Source organism: Punica granatum, chromosome 5, assembly GCF_007655135.1.
Source record: "Punica granatum isolate Tunisia-2019 chromosome 5, ASM765513v2, whole genome shotgun sequence".
Taxonomy (NCBI): Eukaryota; Viridiplantae; Streptophyta; class Magnoliopsida; order Myrtales; family Lythraceae; genus Punica; species Punica granatum.
In genome coordinates this window covers 13590752-13610954 of record NC_045131.1, presented here as the reverse complement: position 1 = coordinate 13610954, position 20203 = coordinate 13590752, and the positions used below count along the sequence as shown (strand labels likewise).

The 20203-nt window shown below is 40.5% G+C and overlaps 3 protein-coding genes across 5 annotated transcripts; 1 reads left to right on the top strand and 2 right to left on the bottom strand.

Annotated features, from left to right (window-relative positions):
- The first annotated feature begins 154 nt into the window (after positions 1-154).
- LOC116207234 lies at positions 155-1519 on the top strand. Of its 2 annotated transcripts, XM_031540136.1 has the most exons (3): positions 155-493; positions 615-898; positions 1099-1519. In XM_031540136.1, the coding sequence occupies exons 2-3, from the start codon at positions 623-625 to the stop codon at positions 1336-1338; spliced, it is 516 nt and encodes a 171-aa protein (XP_031395996.1). In that variant the 5' UTR covers positions 155-493; positions 615-622; the 3' UTR covers positions 1339-1519. The 2 variants fall into 2 exon arrangements, with proteins under 2 accessions (XP_031395996.1, XP_031395995.1); XM_031540135.1 differs by having other exon boundaries at positions 155-898.
- Positions 1520-2623: 1104 nt separating this feature from the next.
- LOC116207233 (protein OBERON 1-like) lies at positions 2624-6918 on the bottom strand. The gene is made up of 5 exons (XM_031540134.1): positions 6541-6918; positions 5533-6007; positions 4347-4912; positions 4190-4241; positions 2624-3593 (listed from the first exon to the last, which is right to left on the bottom strand). The coding sequence occupies exons 2-5, from the start codon at positions 5921-5923 to the stop codon at positions 3091-3093; spliced, it is 1512 nt and encodes a 503-aa protein (XP_031395994.1). The 5' UTR covers positions 5924-6007; positions 6541-6918; the 3' UTR covers positions 2624-3090.
- Positions 6919-12945: 6027 nt separating this feature from the next.
- LOC116207232 (protein TITANIA-like) lies at positions 12946-17510 on the bottom strand. 2 transcript variants are annotated; one of them, XM_031540133.1, is made up of 5 exons: positions 17066-17510; positions 15889-16361; positions 14652-15037; positions 14487-14538; positions 12946-13913 (listed from the first exon to the last, which is right to left on the bottom strand). In XM_031540133.1, the coding sequence occupies exons 2-5, from the start codon at positions 16280-16282 to the stop codon at positions 13396-13398; spliced, it is 1350 nt and encodes a 449-aa protein (XP_031395993.1). In that variant the 5' UTR covers positions 16283-16361; positions 17066-17510; the 3' UTR covers positions 12946-13395. The 2 variants fall into 2 exon arrangements, with proteins under 2 accessions (XP_031395993.1, XP_031395992.1); XM_031540132.1 differs by having other exon boundaries at positions 14652-15217; positions 17066-17508.
- Positions 17511-20203: the final 2693 nt, after the last annotated feature.

Here is a 20203-nt window from a genome sequence, read left to right as displayed (position 1 = left end):
CCTCACCCGTGAAAATTCGCGTGCTCCTTCTTTATCCTCAAGTAGTATCACTCATGAGTCTCCCCTATAACTGAGAACAAAGAGCGTACGGTTGCCGCGAAAAACCGAAGAACATATAAAATAATGATGGGAGGGGCTTTCTTAGCAATTTCTCGGATCGGGAGGGGCAGAAAGAAAACCATCCCACCTCTCCTTTTTGATTCCCTTATCAGTGTCTCTCTTCGCTTCATCCAAAAAGCAAGATTTAAAGAAACGTCACAAGCTTTCCCTTCCCTCAAATCCTTCCTTTTGGAATGCATAGAAATCAGACAATCAAATCTTCACTCCCAACAATCTCAGACGCACGACCGACAATCTCAATCCCCACAATCCCATCTTCCCAGGATATAAAGCTTCCTAGGGTTTGATTCAATCCTGAATTTGTTGTTTCTTCCTTCAAGTTTTGAGTGTTTTGATTGATTGAATGATTGTGCCTTTCCCCCGCAATAATCAAGTTAAGATTTTGATTCCTACCCACAAGAATTCTTCGTATCCTCTCAACTGGGCATCCCTCACTTTCCTCTTGATTCTGATATTGAGCCCGCAATCCCTCTTTCCGCCGATCGAGTGTTCAGGAACCGCCATGAAGGTCCACCCAGTCCCCACCAAGAAGAGGAACATTACGGTCCAATACGACTTGAGCTCCGCGCGGGGCGCTTCCGCGGTCGGGTCCTACCACAGCAAGAAGCTCAGGAGGCTGCCTCACATATTCAGCCGGGTGCTGGAGCTGCCCTTCCGCTCGGATGCCGACGTGGAGGTGGAGGAGGGCCCCGGTTTCTTCCGCTTCGTGGCGGAGACCGACGGGATTGTTGGGGATGTCCGGGCCCACACTGTCGAGATCCATCCGGGGGTTACCAAGGTAAAGGCTTTATTCGAACGTGAATTGAACATTTCTTGGAGAAATTGTGATTTGGCATTGTCAGTTGGAATGGTTTAGTGCATATTTGCTTCATTTCTCGGCTTGATTAGATGGTAGAGATATTTGCGTGATAACTGGAGCTAGCAACGGTTAGGATGTTCCTTTTAATGGCGAATAATGTAAATGGGGGCTTCCTGCAGGTTGTGGTGAGGCCAAATGGGTCCCTGGAGCTGCTCCCCCTGGACCAATTGGAGCTTGATATGTGGCGGTTCCGCCTGCCTCAGTCAACTCGGCCCGAGCTCGCCAGTGCAGTCTGTGTTGATGGGGAGTTAATTGTGACGGTGCCGAAGGGGGAGGAAGAGGAAGAAGAGGAGCTGGAGGATGGTGAAGGTGAGGTGTGGGAAGGAGGTAATGGGAATAGACTTGTACTTGTACAGTAATAAACATAACTCTTGTTTTTATTGTTGTGTAATGTCAAGCCTTTTGCTCTGGCCAAGTCATTTGGCGAGCATTTAGTATGCAAGCTTAGGTTTCTCGGGTTCGGACTAGTCACTTTGTGGCACTTCAATTCAGATATATGATGATAAGAGACGCTGTTCTTTGTTCTTCTCCACGCTTCAACTGCTGGATTTGTACATTCTGTTCTTCTATTTGGATGGTCCGATCCGATGATTGTTGTTTACTGGTTGATCATTGGACTTTTATGCAAGTGTTGAGTCCATTTGCGGTTGGGGGGAACCAGATTGTCAGGGGCTCGGCTTTGTGATGATGAGAAGAACATTGAAACAGTCACATCCTTCTGCGTATTAAGCAGTTGGCTAGGAGCTCATTTTATTGCCAGTTCACACCTATAATGTTTTATGGCTTAAGTCATTGACTGACAATGTAACATTTGAGGCTTAGTCATCTGCAGTTTGCGCGGTCTCCCCTTTTTACTTTCATTCCTCCCGGTTTTTCTTCTGAAAAATTACCTTCAGTTTAGAGTCAGCAGACCGATCAATGCTTGATGTTTCTTTTTGTGAATGAGTATTAATGCTTTATGTTTCCTTGTTTGTCTGCTGCATAAGTTTTCAGATATTTCCTTGTTTTGCTTGCCTTACCTCTTTTAAAATGGAACATGGAGCAAACGTCAGGTTATGTGACCGCAGAAGCCTAGCGTTCTATATAAGAACCGAGATCAATTTCGATTCTCCTCTTTTTTCACGAATATGTTCTATATGGATTTCTTTTACAATTTTTGGTCAATGCGCACGAACACCATGTACCCTACCGACATAGATTTATTTATGTATCACTTGTACCTCTTTTCTTGTTGAGTTCATATTCTTATTCCCTCATCTCTCAATCTCACCATCTCCGCCTGGTGATACTGACTAGACTTGGACACGTAATCGAATGCATCGTTTGAATATTTCATTATCTCATGATGCCCAATTGTATTGCTATTAAAGCCGCAAAAAGTGTCCCTTCTTCACCAAGGAATATATTCTTCACCTTGAACATATTCTCCCTAGTCCTTACTTTTCAGGTCTAAACTTTGCCAACACTTTTATGGTTTGTATAGTTTGCCAAGACAAACTTTAAAACTACATTGTTTTGCTCAGGTTTGCTTTAGAACGTTTGCTTTCACTCACTTCAACCTCGACTTTCCATGGCAAACTTCATTGAAACAAAATTATGCAAACAGGAAAGTCCTAAAATTCGGAGCTAGGAGACTACAGAGGATGAGAACTTTAATCCACATTGAGAGACTTCCCTATCATTCACATTTTTCTTCACTGTCACAAGCAGTACACAAACAATGCTTACATAAACGAAGTGCCACCCAGTAAATGAATCAAAAATTGTCACGTCTGATCAATCCAATCCATCAGTTCCTAAACTAAGAAAAATGTTCCTTTGCCTGTCTAACACTAGCAGATCATATTCATTTTAGGGGAATAGCTATGCAACTATTAGCTGAAAACTACATTTTCTTGATTTAACAAGTCCATTGTTCAACTATCTTTCCTCTACTTCCACTCCTAATTCCAGCTCACCATGGTGCCATACCAACCGACAACTCGATGTAATCCAAGACTGGAATTTGAAATTTCTAAATGCAGCATAACCCAGCTACAAGCAGTAGGATTCCACAGGATGCATGAAATCACACCTGAGTTCAATTCAAACAGCTTTCTGAAGAATGCCATTTACTCTGCATGGTTTTCCTCTAACCCCAAACCGAAATGCTCCCTCAGAATCTCCTTCGAAGTCCTTCCAAATCCTTTTGCCACTTCCATCATCTCCAAGAGTTTCTCGTACTCTCGCTTTATCTGATCCTTTCTTTTCGAGACAGAGTTCACCAACTCACTGGAGCCATTGGATAATCCTAGTTCCCTCAGCTCAGAGATCTCTTGCTCAAGCTCAAGCTGCAGGTACAAGTTACGGAGGTGATTCTTCTGAGCATACAGTCGTTCCTCTGCCATTCTGTACTCAAACTCCTGCGCCTCTTTCATTGCCTGGAGTACCCTGGTGATCTCAGCGTCGAGCTTCTGGTGATGGATCTCAATCCCAAAAGAGTCGTACTCATTTGATGGCTCTCTTTTTCGTTTGGTGGCATCTGCCAAATTCTTGTTTTCTGAATCTTCTCGACAGGGACTGCCATTTTTTCTTGGCAGGCTAGGATTGCTACCATTGCTGGAAATGGGAACAACTGCATCCAATCCAGGGAAGGGAATGAAGATCGTACAGTAAATACTCTGAAAACGATAAAAGCTCTTCGCGCCTCATAGCTACATTTACCATACCAACAAGTTATATGTAAGAGAACCAGAGAAAGAGAGAGAGCATGTTGTTGGTTTCAACAAAGGTTCAGTTATTTCCATACAAGAAAGGAAACTGAGAAACAAAAGAAAAGCATGAAATTACCATTGAGAATCCACCCAAAAGATATGTTCGGTTATAGATCTTTTGTCATGTAACTTGTATTTGATCTCACAAACATTTTTGACAATGCAGAACGGCAATTTTTATCTTACTTATTATGCAAACTATCTTTTTGCATTAAAATTCATTAAGGCTGAAAACATATTTCAACAAAATTGGCACGGCCCATCTTTCGCACTGAGAAATTTATAAGCTACGTCCTGAACCCCCACTTTTCTTGTTCATAGGGTGAGAGCAAACATAAAGCATAGGAGATATTACAAGTTGCTCAACATGAAAGAGTCATAAATGGCGAAAAGAGAGCAACATAAAGGAGCCAAAAGTGAAATTAAAAAAATAAAAAAACTTTGCATAATGGGTTACCTGAGCTGTCATCTCCTCTCCAGATTTCTTCAAGAGAATTCCCGCGCTTGAGCTGATGTCAAAAAATTATATGTAAAGGTCCATTGGGGCAGTTGCCGAAGTGAGGTTTATAATATGCTTCCCGATAAGAACGAAATCAATAAATCTATCTTGTTACCTTTGAGAGAGCAAAATAAATGCTGCTCAGAAGCAACTTTGCACTTGTCTTCTGCGAACCACAAAGGAGAGATACTCCCAAGTTCAAGACCTTCTCTACCTCATCCAGAGAATCAATGGACTTACATGTCTCCAACAACTTTGTAACATGGGACACCAGTTCTGTTCTCGAATCACAGAGGCGACAATGGTACTCTGCATCCAAACCAATACTTCCACCCACAGTTCCGGCCATATAAGCGCGGAGCCCACAGTTGAGGTGGGCCAAGTGGCCACACATGGAATTCTCCTCACCAATCAAGGCCTCACACCTGATGAAACAATAACCTCCATGCGAGGAATCTACAGTCTTGGAACAGAGTATGCAACAGCAGTCGCGGCAAAAACCTGGTTCAGAACAGCAGATGTCACAGGGCATTGATGGTAAAGTTGTTTGGCCCGATTTAGATATTAAGCTGACGCATGTCCTGTTATGGGCTTTACAGCCTGCGGGGCCAGGATCTGAAGAAGAAGGTTCAGGGCTCTCATGGTGAGGTACAGCGAGGAAACTACCCGGATCAGTAATACCTGTAGAATTAGAACACAGTTGGACGAGAATAAGTTTTGAGGTAATAATGGAGATATTGAGGAAAAAGAGGGCAAGCAACATTTGAAATTGTTCCTAATCTTGCAATCCTTAAGTCAGACAGGAATCAGCATTGATTGATCAGTAGGTTGAAAATATACAATACATAGTCTGCAGACATGAAAGAATTGGGACAATACAGGACCGATATTACAAAGGAAGAACAATTGCTTCCTAAGCTGTAATAAAATGTCATATCACTGGAAGCATGCACGATCTCTCCTAAATTATAAAGTTGCTGGAATATGGTGATTTCATGGGAAACACGGAGAATAATTTTGTGTTTGACAAAAAAAAGATATAATTTTGTTTTTAATACCACTGTACATAATTACAGCTCACAGTGAAGGTTTCATGCAAAACAAAGCATGCTGGCATCCTCTCAGAAAGTAACCATTCCTCAAACAAAAGCCAAACCCCATACTCCATTAACGGTTCGTGCTTTTCAAATTAAATAAAAGCAGGAACGGAAATGTTGCCTTGCATTTCCTTTTTATTGCACATCATTGGCCACACCGAGAAGAAAGAAATAATAAGAAATTTTTGTTGGGTCAAGGCTCACCGTCTGCTAACTGGAGCTTCTTTGAGGGGATCTTCCAGCTGAAAGATGCGAAGAATGCCTCCACGTCAGCATCAGGAAATTCGGCCCCAATGAAGCGTTGGAGCGAAAGCTTGCTTGGAAACGCATAATTTGCACCCAACTTGTTCTGAAGAAGATGATGTTTCAGACTCTTCGGAGCATAAAGGTACCGATCGAGGTAGTGGCCTGTAACGGCGACTCTCTTCCCCACCCTCCACCTCCATTTGTCTCCTGGGTTAGGAAAGTTCTCAGGCGCATAAGGAAAACCTTCACCAGAGGTATCTGGCAAGACTGCTTGGAGATCGCCATTTTCTTTCATCGGGGAATCATTTTTGTAGTTTTCATTGTCATCATAAGGGTTATCAACATCCATTTTCACGTCATACCATGAGTTATCGGAACAGGTCAACTTTACCGAGCACCTTATACTCTATAGGCGGGTAGCACGATCACAAAACTGCACACACACAAAACAAGCAAAAATATAAAGCAGATGCTAGATTCTTTTACCATCTTCCGAGACCGTTGCCTCACCTGATATTTTCCTACACCGCGACACTATATAAATTCCCTATCTGTAGGAGCAACTATCTACTTATCCAAAAACCCGGAATATCGAACATGCACAATATCGTATTAACTTCGACGAAGTAAGATCAACTACTAGAGATATCCTTACGAGATCAGATCATGCCAACCTTCTGAAATCAGAATTTAATCATTTCCCTTGTCCTAATTCATTCTCCCAACCTTATACATACATGCATGACAGCGTTCAATTTAAGCATCGGGTGTTCCAATCAAATGACTTCCATTCGGGCAGGAATGGAGACAAGACAGGGGGCAACGCAGGGAGCTGCCCCCCAAGATTCGGGGGCTCGTTTGATCAAAACCCAAATGCATCGAGAGAATTCATAGCATTCACTAACTACGCCAAAGCCAGAGATATGCATGTAACAGGAACCCCACCCCAGAAATGAAAATTATCACCTTCTTTTTTTGTAGGGGCTGCAAGAATTCGGCCAGACCCTTTCAACTGGGTATCTCTCACTTTCCTCTTGATTCTGAGGTCCACGCCTCGAGGAGAGGGGAGCAAGGGAGACTGCTGCCCGGCGCCCTCTGGTTCAAGAACCGCCGTGAAGGTCCAAGCCGTCCACCAAGAAGAGGAACATCACGGTCCATTACGACGTGAGTTCCTCGCGGGGCGCTTCCTCGGTTGGCTCCCATACAGCACGAAGCTCGGAAGGCTGCGCGTGCCCCGCATCTTCAGCCGCTCTGTCTGGGCTAACTGTCGGAGCTCCGGTCGGTTTTCCCACTTAGGACTTTAATCATATGATGCGAGTATGCACGGCGAACCGTCCGATTCGGTTCTTGAACGAGGACTTCTGCTTCATTTGCCCAAACGAAGTTGCCTCAGCTGCTTGTTATGTTTGGTTCGGTTAATCGGACCGAACCGGTTTTAAATAATTTCAAACGAAATAAAAGTAATAAATCCCACATTAAGTCATGATCGATTGAGAAGAAGTTTGATAATAATTCATTTTAATGAAATGATAGAGCCAAGAAGTTGACATCGCATTGATTCTCTTGGGATTTATTTTTGTTACGGATCCGTGAATCGAGTTGAATTCACTTAAAGTCCTTATGTTCTCGAACAATCTGTAAAATGGGAGGATGGGATGGTGGCATGACTTCCTTCTCCGATGCTTAATTCAATCAGAATTATTGCGAGAGCAAATGGTGCATAATCTATAAATAGTTAATGTACCTCGGTATTTATATCAAATCATAAACATATGTGTTACCTTACTTGGAGTGATTCTCGATATATTCTCAGTCTATAAATCAAGAACGCAATCTCGAATTACACAGTGCCCAAGGCACCGCCATGCCTTACTCAAGCCAACTGAGCTTCGCAACTTACTGGGACGGGTGGACCTGTGTAGCCCACTCTGTGTCGGGCCCAAAAACCCTGTCCCTAATAATTTTTCAATTGGATTCGCTCGAAAAATGTCGAACCAAATCAAATTTATTTTGTTAATAAACTTTTAAATCTCTATCATCAATCACAGTTAGCCAAACTGTGAGTACCTTTTATAAGAAGAATATGAAAAAAAAAATTGAAGAACCGCTAGAGTAAGGGGATGGCGAGGACCTTGCCCATGGCTACCACTCTCTGACCTAGGTTGGTGGTGGCATTTGAAGTTGCCATTGACCTTGGATCGGGGGGGAATGATCGTCGTTGGCAAGGTTTTTGTTCCAGCAGACACTGCCCCTACTCTTGAGGTCGGTAGCAACTCCTAAAGCCACCGACGACCTTGAGCTGGTGGCTAGTGGCCAAGGCCAAGACCCAAGCCTTTGGATTTCGAGATCTCGAAATCAGGGGCTTGAAGGCCTCCTAAACGGCTACCCCTAAACCAAGGTCGCTTGCTTTCCAACCATCTTGTTCGTGCTTAGGAGTTTGTGCCATGAAGTATATGGTATCATAATGGTTAACAACTCCTCGATTTGGGCAATTGAAATGAGACCGCCTAAATATCTGACAATTGAGATGATTGTAGAGGACCTTATATAGGGATCAGATTTGCCTCTCCAGGCGATGCTTGCGGCTCCGACCACGCGCATCGGCTACCTGCATGCGCTCCCGATGAGAGGACCCCACCATCCTACTCACTTGTGATTGATCTTCTCCCTTCCACCACCTTGTTGGTGGCTTTTGCCGAGCGGCCTTGTTCGCTCCTCCTCTCCTCCCTCTTTCCAGCGTTTCCTCTTCCTTCCCCTCCTCCCAGTGGCGACTTCTACTTCATCGGCTGGTCCGCCTCCTCCCTACGCTGCTCCTCCAGCCTTTCACAATCGAATCTCTCTATTGGATTTTGCCGAGGTCCACAGCAATTTCCTACCTACGACATGGTGTTATGTTATGGTGAGCTCTTGCCATGAAGACTTCGACATTGGTGGATGCTTGATACTAGATATAGTGGTCTAGAAGCTCCATACTGACGCAGCGTACACGCATAGAACCGTTGATTCCGCAGAATACCGAAACTACGACCTTCAATCCCTATTGATTCTTCGAATTCCTAGGAAATTGGCATCAAACTCGAATTAAATCCGAGAATTGGGCAAAGAGCACGAAAGCTCCAATTGATTGATCAAAACAATACCCTAGTGTTTTACAATGCTTAAATAGAAATTAAAACGTCTAAATTACACGAAAGACATAAACTTTTCCTAAAATTGTAAAAACGCCCAAATAACATAAAAATGCCCGTTTAAGCCCCTAAACAATAGAATTCGGCCTAAATCTCGTCTTTCACGGCCATGAGTTGTGCTCTGGAGGCCGTTTCTCTCGAGACAGAGTCGTCAGAATCTATTTTTCTCTAAGTACCGATTTGCAACGTCTTTTGCCGCATCATTCTCCCCTGGATGGAGAGAATTCGCCATCGAATTGTCATCGTCTGAACTATCACCTTGATCTTCACGAATAGAAAGATTAATACCATTCTGCTGCTTTCTCACTTGCCACTTGAATGCCTTCTTCTCTTGCGAACTCTTTTTCTTAATTTTTCGTACATAAAATTACGTACACTTCTTAGCCAATAAACACTTTCACTGAATATTTGCTTTCTTGATTGAGTCACGTGCACTTCGACCAATTTTGGCAACTGAATAACATCCGAAATCGGCACCGTAAGCATCCATGCATCTTTCTTTGCATTGAAAATTTCTTCATCTAAAATATCCTCAATCTGAGCACAATAATGAAAAAGTTTATCACCTCCAATATCCTTTAATACGGATTTGTTGACAACGAACGTTGGTTTTCTTTGATCATCAAATACAAATTCTATAATTTCTTCTTGATCTTCATCTGGATGTATATCGAAAACGGGATTGGTTTCATCATATGATATGTTTTCGATGTGATATACTGGCATGAAGCTGAAACTTCTCATTAGTAGATCTTGATTTCGTCGATTGACTTGAAGCGTAAATGAATTGTCACTCAATTCAGAAACACGATCGCGATGAAAAGGTTGTCATCCTCATGGTACTCAGCCTCTCCATCGCCTCCGGCTACAAAAAATGTTTCATCAGACGGATCCTCTTCAGAAAACAAAGTCGCGTCCCCTTCAGAATTGGAATCATACTCGATTTCCTCTAAGTTTGCAGTTGAATTAGGGACTCGACCGCGCCTAGGGTCGACCTCCTGTCGGGTCTCCATCTGCGCCCCCATCTTCTCGCCTAGGCGATCCACAACCACGTCCAACCTACGCTCCAGCACCACCACCAGCCGAATATCAATGATTTGCTCGATCCTCTGATCCAGTTCATCCTCCTCCGCAACACGACATTGATTAGCCGTTCTTCGGGGCGGCATCGTTGATCCAAGAACGAACTTGTCTCTGATATCATCTGATGCAGTGTACACGCACAAAACCGTTGATTTCGCAGAATATTGGAACTACGACCTTCAATCCTTATTGATTCTTCGAATTCCTAGAAAATTGGCATCAAATTCGAATCAAATCCGAGAATTGGGCAAAGAGCACAAAAGCTCCAATTTTTATTGATTGATCAAAACAACTGTCTTTAACCCTAGGGTTTTACAATGCTTAAATAGGAATTAAAACACCTAAATTACATGAAAGATATAAACTTTTCCTAAAATTGCAAAAACGCCCAAATAACATAAAAATACTCGTTTGAGGCCTTAAATAATGGAATTCGGCCTAAATCTCATTTTTTTTACAGCCAAAGGCTCTGAGTTGTGCTCTGAAGGTCGTTTCCTTCGAGACAGGGTCGTTAGAACTTGTTTTTCTCAATGTATCGATTTGCAATGTCTTCTGCCGCATCACATACGATTACTGCACTGGAGGAGGCCGAATTGCTGCTCCTCTGCTTTCAATTCTACTGCTACTTCCATGCTTCCGCTGAGAGACGGCCTATGCTCATCTAGATCTGGTAGAGTTCGGGCCGGGCCGGGTTGGCTTCGACCAAGTTCTGGTCGGGTTGGATACGACCCGGTCAGGTCTGTTTGGATTCGGCCCGTTTTAGACCGATTTGGATCCGAATGGATTATGGGTGGCAAGGAGGCCTCCAGTCGAAATGTCTCAGCCTCTTCCTCTTTTGTCTCTCTTGTTACAAGTGCCTTCCCCAGCATGCCGGATTGGTCGGCTCCTGGTATGCTACTGGCTAGATTGGTCGGCGTTTGTTGCCTTCCTCGCCCGGGACTTTTGGTCTGATTTGGTGGTCCGCCTCCATGATTGGTTTTTAGCACTCAATTGCAGTTCAAGACCCCCTACTTTGCTATGATTTTGAGATCTTTTCAGAATCTTAGAATCAGATGGCTGATTTTTACATGGATATATGGCTTGAGGACCCTTCCCTAGTTTATCGGGGTCCATGTGCGAGATAGAGAATTTTGATCGGAATCTCGGATAGATATTACTTTGCTTTTCATTTCAATTCTTCTGTGTAATATGTTTGGGATGATCCGATTATTTTTTATATTGTAATCTTGTTTCTAACTTGTACTCTTATTATGTAATTTTTACATGTTATGAATGAATTTTCAAGGTTCACGAGTAAAAAAAAAAAAGAAATTTTGTTGAGAGAACAAAGGGTTATAAGAACATAAAAAGGGGAATAAAAGGACGAGTATAGTCTTGATATATGCCTCTATTTATAGGCATCGATGAACCTAAAAAAAAAATCAATTGACCATTTCAATATCCCAAATAAAAACAATAATATATATATATATATATGACCAGGCTCCTCCTCGGGGAGCCTTCTACTCGAGCTATGTTGAGTTTTTACATTAGCGTTTTTGGTAAATCCTAACTCATGATCGATCGCCCTTTGCTCCTGTAATATTCAATGTTGTTATTATCATTATTAATAAATAGAACGGATAGAAAAAATTTAAAGAATATTAATATTCGTTGTCGTTGTTATTATTATTATTATTATTAACAGTGGCTCCTACGATGAAGAGCTTCTTTTCACCCAACAAGAGTCTTCCAAATAAACATTCTCCGCAGATACTCACCAAAGTATCAACCGTATAGACGAATATTCTCGGCATATACTCATCTCATTATCTACTGTATTGATCAATATTTGTATAGATTATAGTAATATTATTAATTATTGTTGAATCGATCCAAAATCTTACTTAATAATTAAGAAAATCAATAAAGTTTAACTTGATAATTACAAAAAAAATCAATAAGATAATATTCTACATATCATTTAATTTTTGACTGAATTTTCTTATGTTATTATTGTTTATTTTGTTACACTTTTTTTTTCAGTGTGTTCACTAATATTCAGAAATCTAATGGCTCCTTAACTAATCCAACTCGAGTCGAGTCAAGTCAACTCATTAAGAGATAAAACTCTCGTAATTAAGGATTTTCAAGCGAATATTCTTATAATTGGATGAAATCTGTTCTCCCTATTCGCTCCGTCCCATAGCGGGGCCAGAAATCATTATCTTTATATAATGCTTGATGTTTCATTTTACATGGGTAATAATTAATGCTTGATGTTCCCTTATCTGTCTGCTGCAGAAGATTTCAGATATTCCATCGTTTTGCTTCCCTTATCTCTTTTGAATTGGAACACGGACCAAAACTTCACGTTAATTCAGCTGTATGTGATAACTTAAAAAAAAAAAAATTGGAGCCTGCACAGAGCTTTACATATATTAGATGCAGCATATATATATATATATATATATACACAAGACAATTTACTAGCTAGTGATCATCCTTTTATAAATCGATAGCATGCTCCAGTTTTAGATGGTCTACAAAAGCCTGAGATTATGCATAAAACCAAGATCGATGTCGATTCTGGTATTGTCTTCACGGACATATGCAGTGTCGATTTCTTTTACGTTTGGTAACTGCACAGGAACACGTAACAACGGCCATTTATTTATCTTCCCTTGAGATGTACGATGATGTATCCCGGACATCCTTGGTAGAAATTTCACCTCTTTCTGGTTGGATTCTTAGTCTAATTGTCTCATCTCTCAATCTCTCCGCCTCTGCCTGCTGATATGGATTAGATCTCGACAGGTAATCAAAGGTATCGTTTGAATTGATATTTCGTGATCTCACGAAGCGAAAACACATTGCTGTTAAAGTCGCAAAATGCTCCCGGCCTTCACCATAAAATATACTCTTCACCATGGAATGCATTGTCCCCTGTCGTCGCTTTTCTGGTCTATAATACTCAGTATACCCCCTCTTTACACCACAACTACCTTTTTTTTCGCTCGGGCTTGCTTCGGAATGCTTGTAGGAGTATCATCACAACCTTGCCTTTTCATGGCAGATTAGGTCGAACAAAAATGATGCCAAGAGACAACAGAGAAGCAGGTACTCAATGGGCAAACTACTCCCTATCATTCACATTTTATCTTACTATTACAAGCAGTTCATGAACAATGCTTATACAAACAAGAGGTGCAACCCAGTCAATGAATCAAAACTGTCACCTCTGATCAACTCCGATCCGTCAGTTCCTAGCCTAAGAATCAATGTTCGAATGCAGTTGTCCAACACTAGCACATCATATACATGGTAGGAGAATAGCTTGCCACTAGAAGCTGAGAACTATAATTTCTTGATCCAACAAGTCCATCGCTTGACTATCTTCCCTCTATTTTCCCACTCCTACTTCTAGCTTACCACAGCCTCAATATATTGACAACTCGATCTAATCCAAGACTAATATGTGAAATTTCTGGATGCAGCATAACCCAGCTCGTATACAACTTCAACAAGCAAGAGCAATCCCCAGGAAGGATGAAACCACACCGAGTTCAAATCAAACAGCTTTCTGAAGAAAAGCCATTACCTCTGCATGGTTTTCCTCCAACCCCAAACTGAAATGCTCCCTCAGAATCTCTTTCGAAGTCCTTCCGAATCCCTTTGCCACTTCCATCATCTCCAAGAGTTTCTCGTACTCTCGCTTTATCTGATCCTTTCTTTTAGACACAGACTTCACCAAGCCACTGGAGCCGTTGGATAGTCCTTGTTCCCTTAGCTCAGAGATCTCGTACTCAAGCTGCTGGTACAGGTTATGGAGGTAATTCTTCTGAGCATGCAGCCTTTCCTCTGCCATTTTGTACTCAGACTCCTGTGCCTGTCTCATTGCCTGGAGGACCCTAGTTATCTCAGTAGCGAGCTTCTGGTAATGGATCCTAAAAGGGGTGGACTCATTTGATGGCTCTCCTATCTGTTCAGCGGCATCGGCTAAATTCTCATTTTCCAAATCATCTGGACAGGGACTGCCATTCTTTATGGGCAGGGTACGATTACTACCATTGCTGGAGATGGGAACAACTGCATCCAATCCAAGGAAGGGAATGAAGATCGTATGGTAAATACTCTTGTAAACGATAAAAGGTGTTCGTGTCTCATCTGGGTAATAACAAATTATATGAGACACAGAGAGGAGAGAGAGAGCGAGAGGATGCTGTTAGTTTCAACAGAGGTTCAGTTATTTCCGTACAAGAAAGGAAACCGAGAAACAAAGCAAAAGCACGTTTCTACTTTGCAGAAAACCACTGAAAGTATCCACCCAAAAGATATGCTCGGTTATAGATCTTTTCCCATTTAACTTGTATTAGACCTTGCAAATGTTACTTGACAAAATGCAGAACACCTATTCCGTCGGTCATTATCCAATCATAATCTCACATATTTCAACACATGCAGAAATATAATCTACGTCCACCCTGAACCCCCTTTTTTTATTCATAGTAACTCAGGACAAACAAAAAAACGTGGGAGATACCACATGTTTCAACTTGAATAACATGAAAGAGCCAAAAATGGTAAAAGGAAAAAAATATGAAGGAACTAAAACAGAAAAAGGAAAAGAAAAAAAGAAATAAACTGTGCAAAATGGATTACCTAAGCAGTTCTCTCCTCTCCAGATTTCTTCAAGAGAATTCCCGCGCTTGAGCTGATATTAAAACATCAAATGTAATGGTCATTTGGGGCAGTGGCGGAAGCTAGGAATACAATATGCTTACCTAAAAGAAAGAAAGAGAAAGAGGGGGGGAAGATCCATCATACCTTTGAGAGAGCGGAATATATGTTGCTCAGAAGCAATTTTGCACTTGTTTTCTGTGAACCTTGAAGGACAGAGACTCCCATGTTCAAGACCTTCTCAACCTCATCCTGAGAATCAATGGACTTACATGTCTCATATAACTTCGTAACATGGGAGACCAGTTCAGTTCTCGAGTCACAGCGGCGGCAATAGTACTCCGCATCCAATCCAATACTTCCACCCACAGTTCCTGCTGTGTAAGCACGGAGCCCGCAGTTAAGGTGGGCCAGGTGGCCACAGATGGAGTTCTCCTTACCAATCAAGGCCTCACACTTGATGAAACTATAACCACCATGCGAGGAATCTACAGTCTTGGAACAGAGTATGCAGCAGCAGTCTCGGCAAAAACCTGGTTCAGAACAGCAGATATCACAGGACATTGATGGCAAAGTTGTTTGGTCCGATTCAGAGCTTAAGCTGATGCATGTCCTATTTTTGGCTTTACACCCGGAGGGGCCAGGATCTGAAGAGGAAGGCTCAGGGCTCTCTTTGCAAGGTACAATGAAGAAAGTATGCCGATCGGGAATACCTATAGAATTAGATGAAAGTGACCAAGAATAAGTTTTGATGTCATGAGAGACATTGTGGAAAAAGAGGGTAAGCAATATTAGAAATTGTTCCACATTGAATGACTCCAAGCAGGTAGAAAATACATATATGTAGATAAAAGTGGAATGATACAGGGCAAATGTAGAAAAAGATGAGCAACTACATTCCTAAGCTGTAATAAAATGCCATTAGTTTTTCAAAAATAATAATAATTAGAAGACGCTCACAGTCTTTTCTAAGTTATAAAGAATCTGGGGACGACCAAGAAGTAAATTTGGTTTACAATACCACCATATGTATATTGCATACAGTAACACTACGTCTTGACTAAAAGAAAGAATACTCGTATCCTCTCAGAACCATCTCTCAAACAGAATCAAACCCCTTACTCCATTAATGGTGCACACTTTTCAAACTTGAATAAAAGCAACATCGAAAATGCTACATTTCATTATTATTATTATTTTTTTTCGGAGTGAATCCTGGTATTTGAAAGCCCAATTGGGCCCTGACTAATCCAGTGGAACCGGATCGACCCACTAAGGGGTAAAGCTCTCCCAGCGTGAATTTTCTCGAACCCAAGACTTTGCTAACATGTAGGAAAAATGAAAAAGAAAGACAATAAGGAAAAAATTTTGGGTCAAGGCTCACCATTTGCTAACAGGAGTTTCTTTGAAGGGATCTTCCAGCTGAAAGATGCAAAGAACGCATTCAAATCAGCATCAGGAAATTCGGCCTTAATGAAGCGTTCGACTGCAGGCTTGCTTGCAAATCCATGATTTGCACCCAAGTTGTTACGAGGAAGAAGATGTTTCAGACTCTTGGGAGCATAGAGGTACCGATCGCGATAGTAGTTGCCTGTAATGGCCACTCTCTTCCCCACCCTCCACCTCCAGTTGTCTCCTGGGTTAGGAAAGTTCTCAGGCGCATAAGGAAAACCCTCACCGGAGGTATCCGGTGAGACTGGTGGGAGATGGCCATTTTCTTTCACTGGGGAAACGTGTCCACTGCTTTCATTATCTTCATGGGGGTTATCAATGTCCATCGATTTTGCAAATCATAACATGAATTCTCAGAACAGGTAAACTTTACCCAGCACCTTATACTCTATAGGTGGGACGAATCTGCAAACACAAAAAGAATACAAGAAAAGAAAAAACCAACTGACGTTTCATCAGTTATCTGTTTTGCAAGTAATATCAGAACAAACAAAAATCAAAAGCAGATGCTACATTTTGCAGTAAAATTCGAGAGTGTTGCTTCACCTGAAATTTTCCTATACCTCAGCAGCAAAGAACTTTAAACTACATAAATTCCATACCCGTGCCAACGTGTACATGTAATCCCATTACAAGCACAATTGGTAGGTCTTTAATAGTTCACAACTTCACATACTACTCCACTAGAGATAATAATAAGTCACTATCAACTATCCAAGAACCCGGAAGGGATCGTGCACAATGCATTCATCAAATTAATCTTGACGAATCAAGAGCAACTAGTAAGTAGTAAAGACAACTTTACGAGATCAAATCATGCAAATCTGCTGAGATTCGAATGTGACTCATTCCCCTTTTCCTCAGATGCTTTTTTTTCCTTGCCTTTCCTAATTCATTCTCCTAGATATCTTCTTGCCTTATTACGCTTTCCTCACGGCGTTCAATCTAATAGCAAATAGCTTCTCATAAGGGAAGGCATGGAGACAAGACAAGGGCAGGCGGCTGCGGCCTGAGATTCGGGGGTTTGATTCGCTTGAATCGACCCGAATACATTGACAGAATAGAGATATGCATGTAACAAGAACCCTAGGAATGAAAAGATTTAGCACCTTTCTTGGTCCCAATTCAGTTGCGCAGTAACTCAAGGGCAGCAAGAGCTGAAGAAGAGAGAGAGCGGGGAGGCGAGGAGCAGCCGAGGTCGAGTAGAGAAGAAGACAGAAGGGAGGAACAGCCGAGGCCCAGGACGAGGACCAGTCAAGATTTTGATCTTGATCGCCACCCGCAAGAACAGGGAGACAGCTGCCCCCCTCGTGCAAGAACGGACATGAAAAGGAACATCAGGGTCCGACACGACGCGAGTTCCGCGCAGAGCGCTTCCGCTGTCGGGTCCCACCACAGCAAAGAAGCTCAGCGGGCTGCGCCACCTCCTCAGCTGGGTAGATGAACATCTCTCTCTCTCTCTGTCTGGGTAGGCATTCGGAGCTCCTGCTTCTCTTCCCAGTTCCACACCTCGAATATTGTATTGGAGCTCCATTTTGCAGCCCCCCAAAAAAAAAAGAAAAAAGAAAGAGACACATTGAGGTTCAGCGGACATCTGCAGTTTGTCGGTTACCGTTCGCACGTTTTCTTTGGCGCGGCATTTTTTTCATTTTTTTTTTCTCCTGAGGTGTGCAAATTCCAAAAATTGAATAGCGCCCAATTAATCTATGTTCGACTCAGATCGGCTTATTATAGATAAGCATCCATCAATCATTAATTTTTTTTTATTTACAAAACTTGAATGGGTGATCTTGTTTAAGGATAACAGACCCTAATCACGTGAAACTTCCACAATATTCTTCCACCTGCTATTAAGTTTGAAAAATTACGGCGTTTGGAATTATTTTCAAGATATTCATGGTGCAACTTTCCATTTTTTGAAATTATCCTTATTCTATTCTACTTAAAAAATTAATAGCAGGTCTCCTCCGAAAAAAAGAAAATAGCAGTTTGTAATTTCATCTCTTCATATTATTCTAAATTAGTTAATATCAGGCGTTGCGTGTTAACTTTTTATTTGAGGAAATTATCGTTGTTATCACTATACCTTTATATTGTCACCAATTTAGTCAATCTACTAATTTTGTCATTAATTTAATATAAACGTTTGCCTTCCGCCAATCAAAATGGTCATCGACATCAGTAGATATAACGAAAGTCTGATGTGGATGCATTACTGGACCAAAAAACGTCAATAAAATTGTTTCTTAAACCCCAAACACGTACTAGCCTTGAAATGCCACCGTTTTAATCAAATCCGAGCTTGCCTCTTTACAAGCAAGACCCATAAGATTGAATTTTGAACCCTAATTCCCAAAATCGAGCTTTTGATTATCGAACCCTAATTCCCAAAATCCAATTCCTTTTCTTTCGGGCAAAGGCACGGTGAAGACCACGTTGGAGCTGACTATGAGCTACCACTCTCGATTCGACTCTCCTTACTATAATTCAAGAAGTGCGTATGAACTGAGCAGCTCGAGCATCACCAGAGCACCAATATTCTTATGCAATTGCGAGCAAAAGGCTTTGAGGATGATTTCTAACACCAATGCAGACTCTAAAAAACCATTTTACAGATGTCCATTTCAGAAGAACACAAATATCCTAACATACATATAAAGTAAATATAATCTATTAATACTATGTAAATGTGAAAATAGTAAAGAATCTTAAATAAATTAAGTATTTTCAATATGAAACAAATTTCGCATCTTATATATGTTTATAGCTATAAAATTCATATTAACGGATATTATTAAATTCAATTTCTTATATTATAAGTAATTAGAATTTTTATAGTGAATTTTTGTTAATCGAGTCCATGCAATGCATTGGTCTACAAGCCTAGTTTTAAAAATGAAATTATAAATTCAAACAGCTTAAATTTGGAATGAGTTAAAAAGATAAAATAGTAACTTTTATGTTTCTGTTAACCACCCATTTTACCACTTCACCGCTATTTTCCTCACAGCCTCTCTCTTCTCCCTCTCTCTCTTTTCTCTCTTAGCCATTTGCTTTTTCTTTTTCCTTCTTCAGTTTTCATTTATTATCATAAAATAGTTTTATAATATTTTACTAGTTTCTACACTCGTACTATGCGCAGCAACATATCTGAATTTGACATTTAATAATAACTTCATAAATTGATGAAGTATGAAGATATTCTGCATTTTTATTTGTAATTTTATTTATCTACCTGTCCCTGCAAATTGGGCCAACTAACCAATTAAAAAAATGGGGTGATTATTGAAACATAAAAAAAAAGGAAAATGGAGTGAGTTGAGAGAGGAAGCAACCAAGAGGGGGTGAGGCAGTGGATGGAGAGACTCACGTGTCAACCAAGGAAGGAGAGAGAAAAGAAGTGAGGTGTTCATATTCTAGACGATTTTACAATTCTACCCCATTTTTATTTCTATATTTTACCTTCATTCAATTCAATTAAAAAAATCAAAGAAATTGATGGTCGTTCAGTAAAATATACTTACATTTTCAGCTATTACTAAAATATATAGTGAAAAATATTTAATATGCAATTCAAATGAAAAATATTTACATAATGCTGTGCGTGGCACATGTAGAAATCTACATATATAAAACTAATGTTGTAAAGTAGGCAAAATAATTTACACAATTCGAGCGGAGCGCTGGTCTACGTCTTAGATTATATATATATATCTACTGAGATAAGTATCGATATATAAATTATATTTAAATTTGATTTTTCATTTCGGTAAATTATTTTAATTCATTACTTACCAAGACTTTGTTCTTTTCTTATCTTTTTCCCCGTCAACAAATATATGCTTCTAGCTACTACATAAATATAAATATTACTGGGGTGCAACATTCATGCGACGTCGCGGATTGAAAAAATTTTCAAAAATCTTTTGGTTTTTAAGAGTTGGAAATTTTTTTAACTTATTATATTAGTTTGTGTAATAATCAATATAAACTAAAACAAATAATAATATTATTTATGTAAAAAAATTATGAATTCTTAGTTGATAGTAAATAATTTAGATTTTTAAAATATTATACTATTTAATATTTCATATGGTATAAAAGTTAATATTTCTCCTGGTAATTTTCATTTTTATTTTTAATATTCATAATTAGAGAACTATGATTGCAATATAATATACCTTTGGTATGCCCCTAATTCTACGTAGACGAACTTTACTTGCAAGAGGGGCTCGATATTGATAAAA

Excerpts from the sequence above, each read along its gene's own strand:
- LOC116207234 (XM_031540135.1), top strand. The coding sequence starts at position 464 with ATGATTGTGCCTTTCCCCCGCAATAATCAAGTTAAGATTTTGATTCCT. Across the intron at positions 899-1,098 it reads TCCATCCGGGGGTTACCAAG|GTTGTGGTGAGGCCAAATGG; the intron begins GTAAAGGCTTTA and ends GGCTTCCTGCAG.
- LOC116207233 (XM_031540134.1), bottom strand. The coding sequence starts at position 5,923 with ATGGATGTTGATAACCCTTATGATGACAATGAAAACTACAAAAATGAT. Across the intron at positions 4,242-4,346 it reads TTTATTTTGCTCTCTCAAAG|CTCAAGCGCGGGAATTCTCT; the intron begins GTAACAAGATAG and ends TTTTGACATCAG. Across the intron at positions 3,594-4,189 it reads GAGAGGAGATGACAGCTCAG|TTGTTCCCATTTCCAGCAAT; the intron begins GTAACCCATTAT and ends GATTGGATGCAG.
- LOC116207232 (XM_031540132.1), bottom strand. The coding sequence starts at position 16,282 with ATGGACATTGATAACCCCCATGAAGATAATGAAAGCAGTGGACACGTT. Across the intron at positions 14,539-14,651 it reads TATATTCCGCTCTCTCAAAG|CTCAAGCGCGGGAATTCTCT; the intron begins GTATGATGGATC and ends TTTTAATATCAG. Across the intron at positions 13,914-14,486 it reads GAGAGGAGAGAACTGCTTAG|TTGTTCCCATCTCCAGCAAT; the intron begins GTAATCCATTTT and ends GATTGGATGCAG.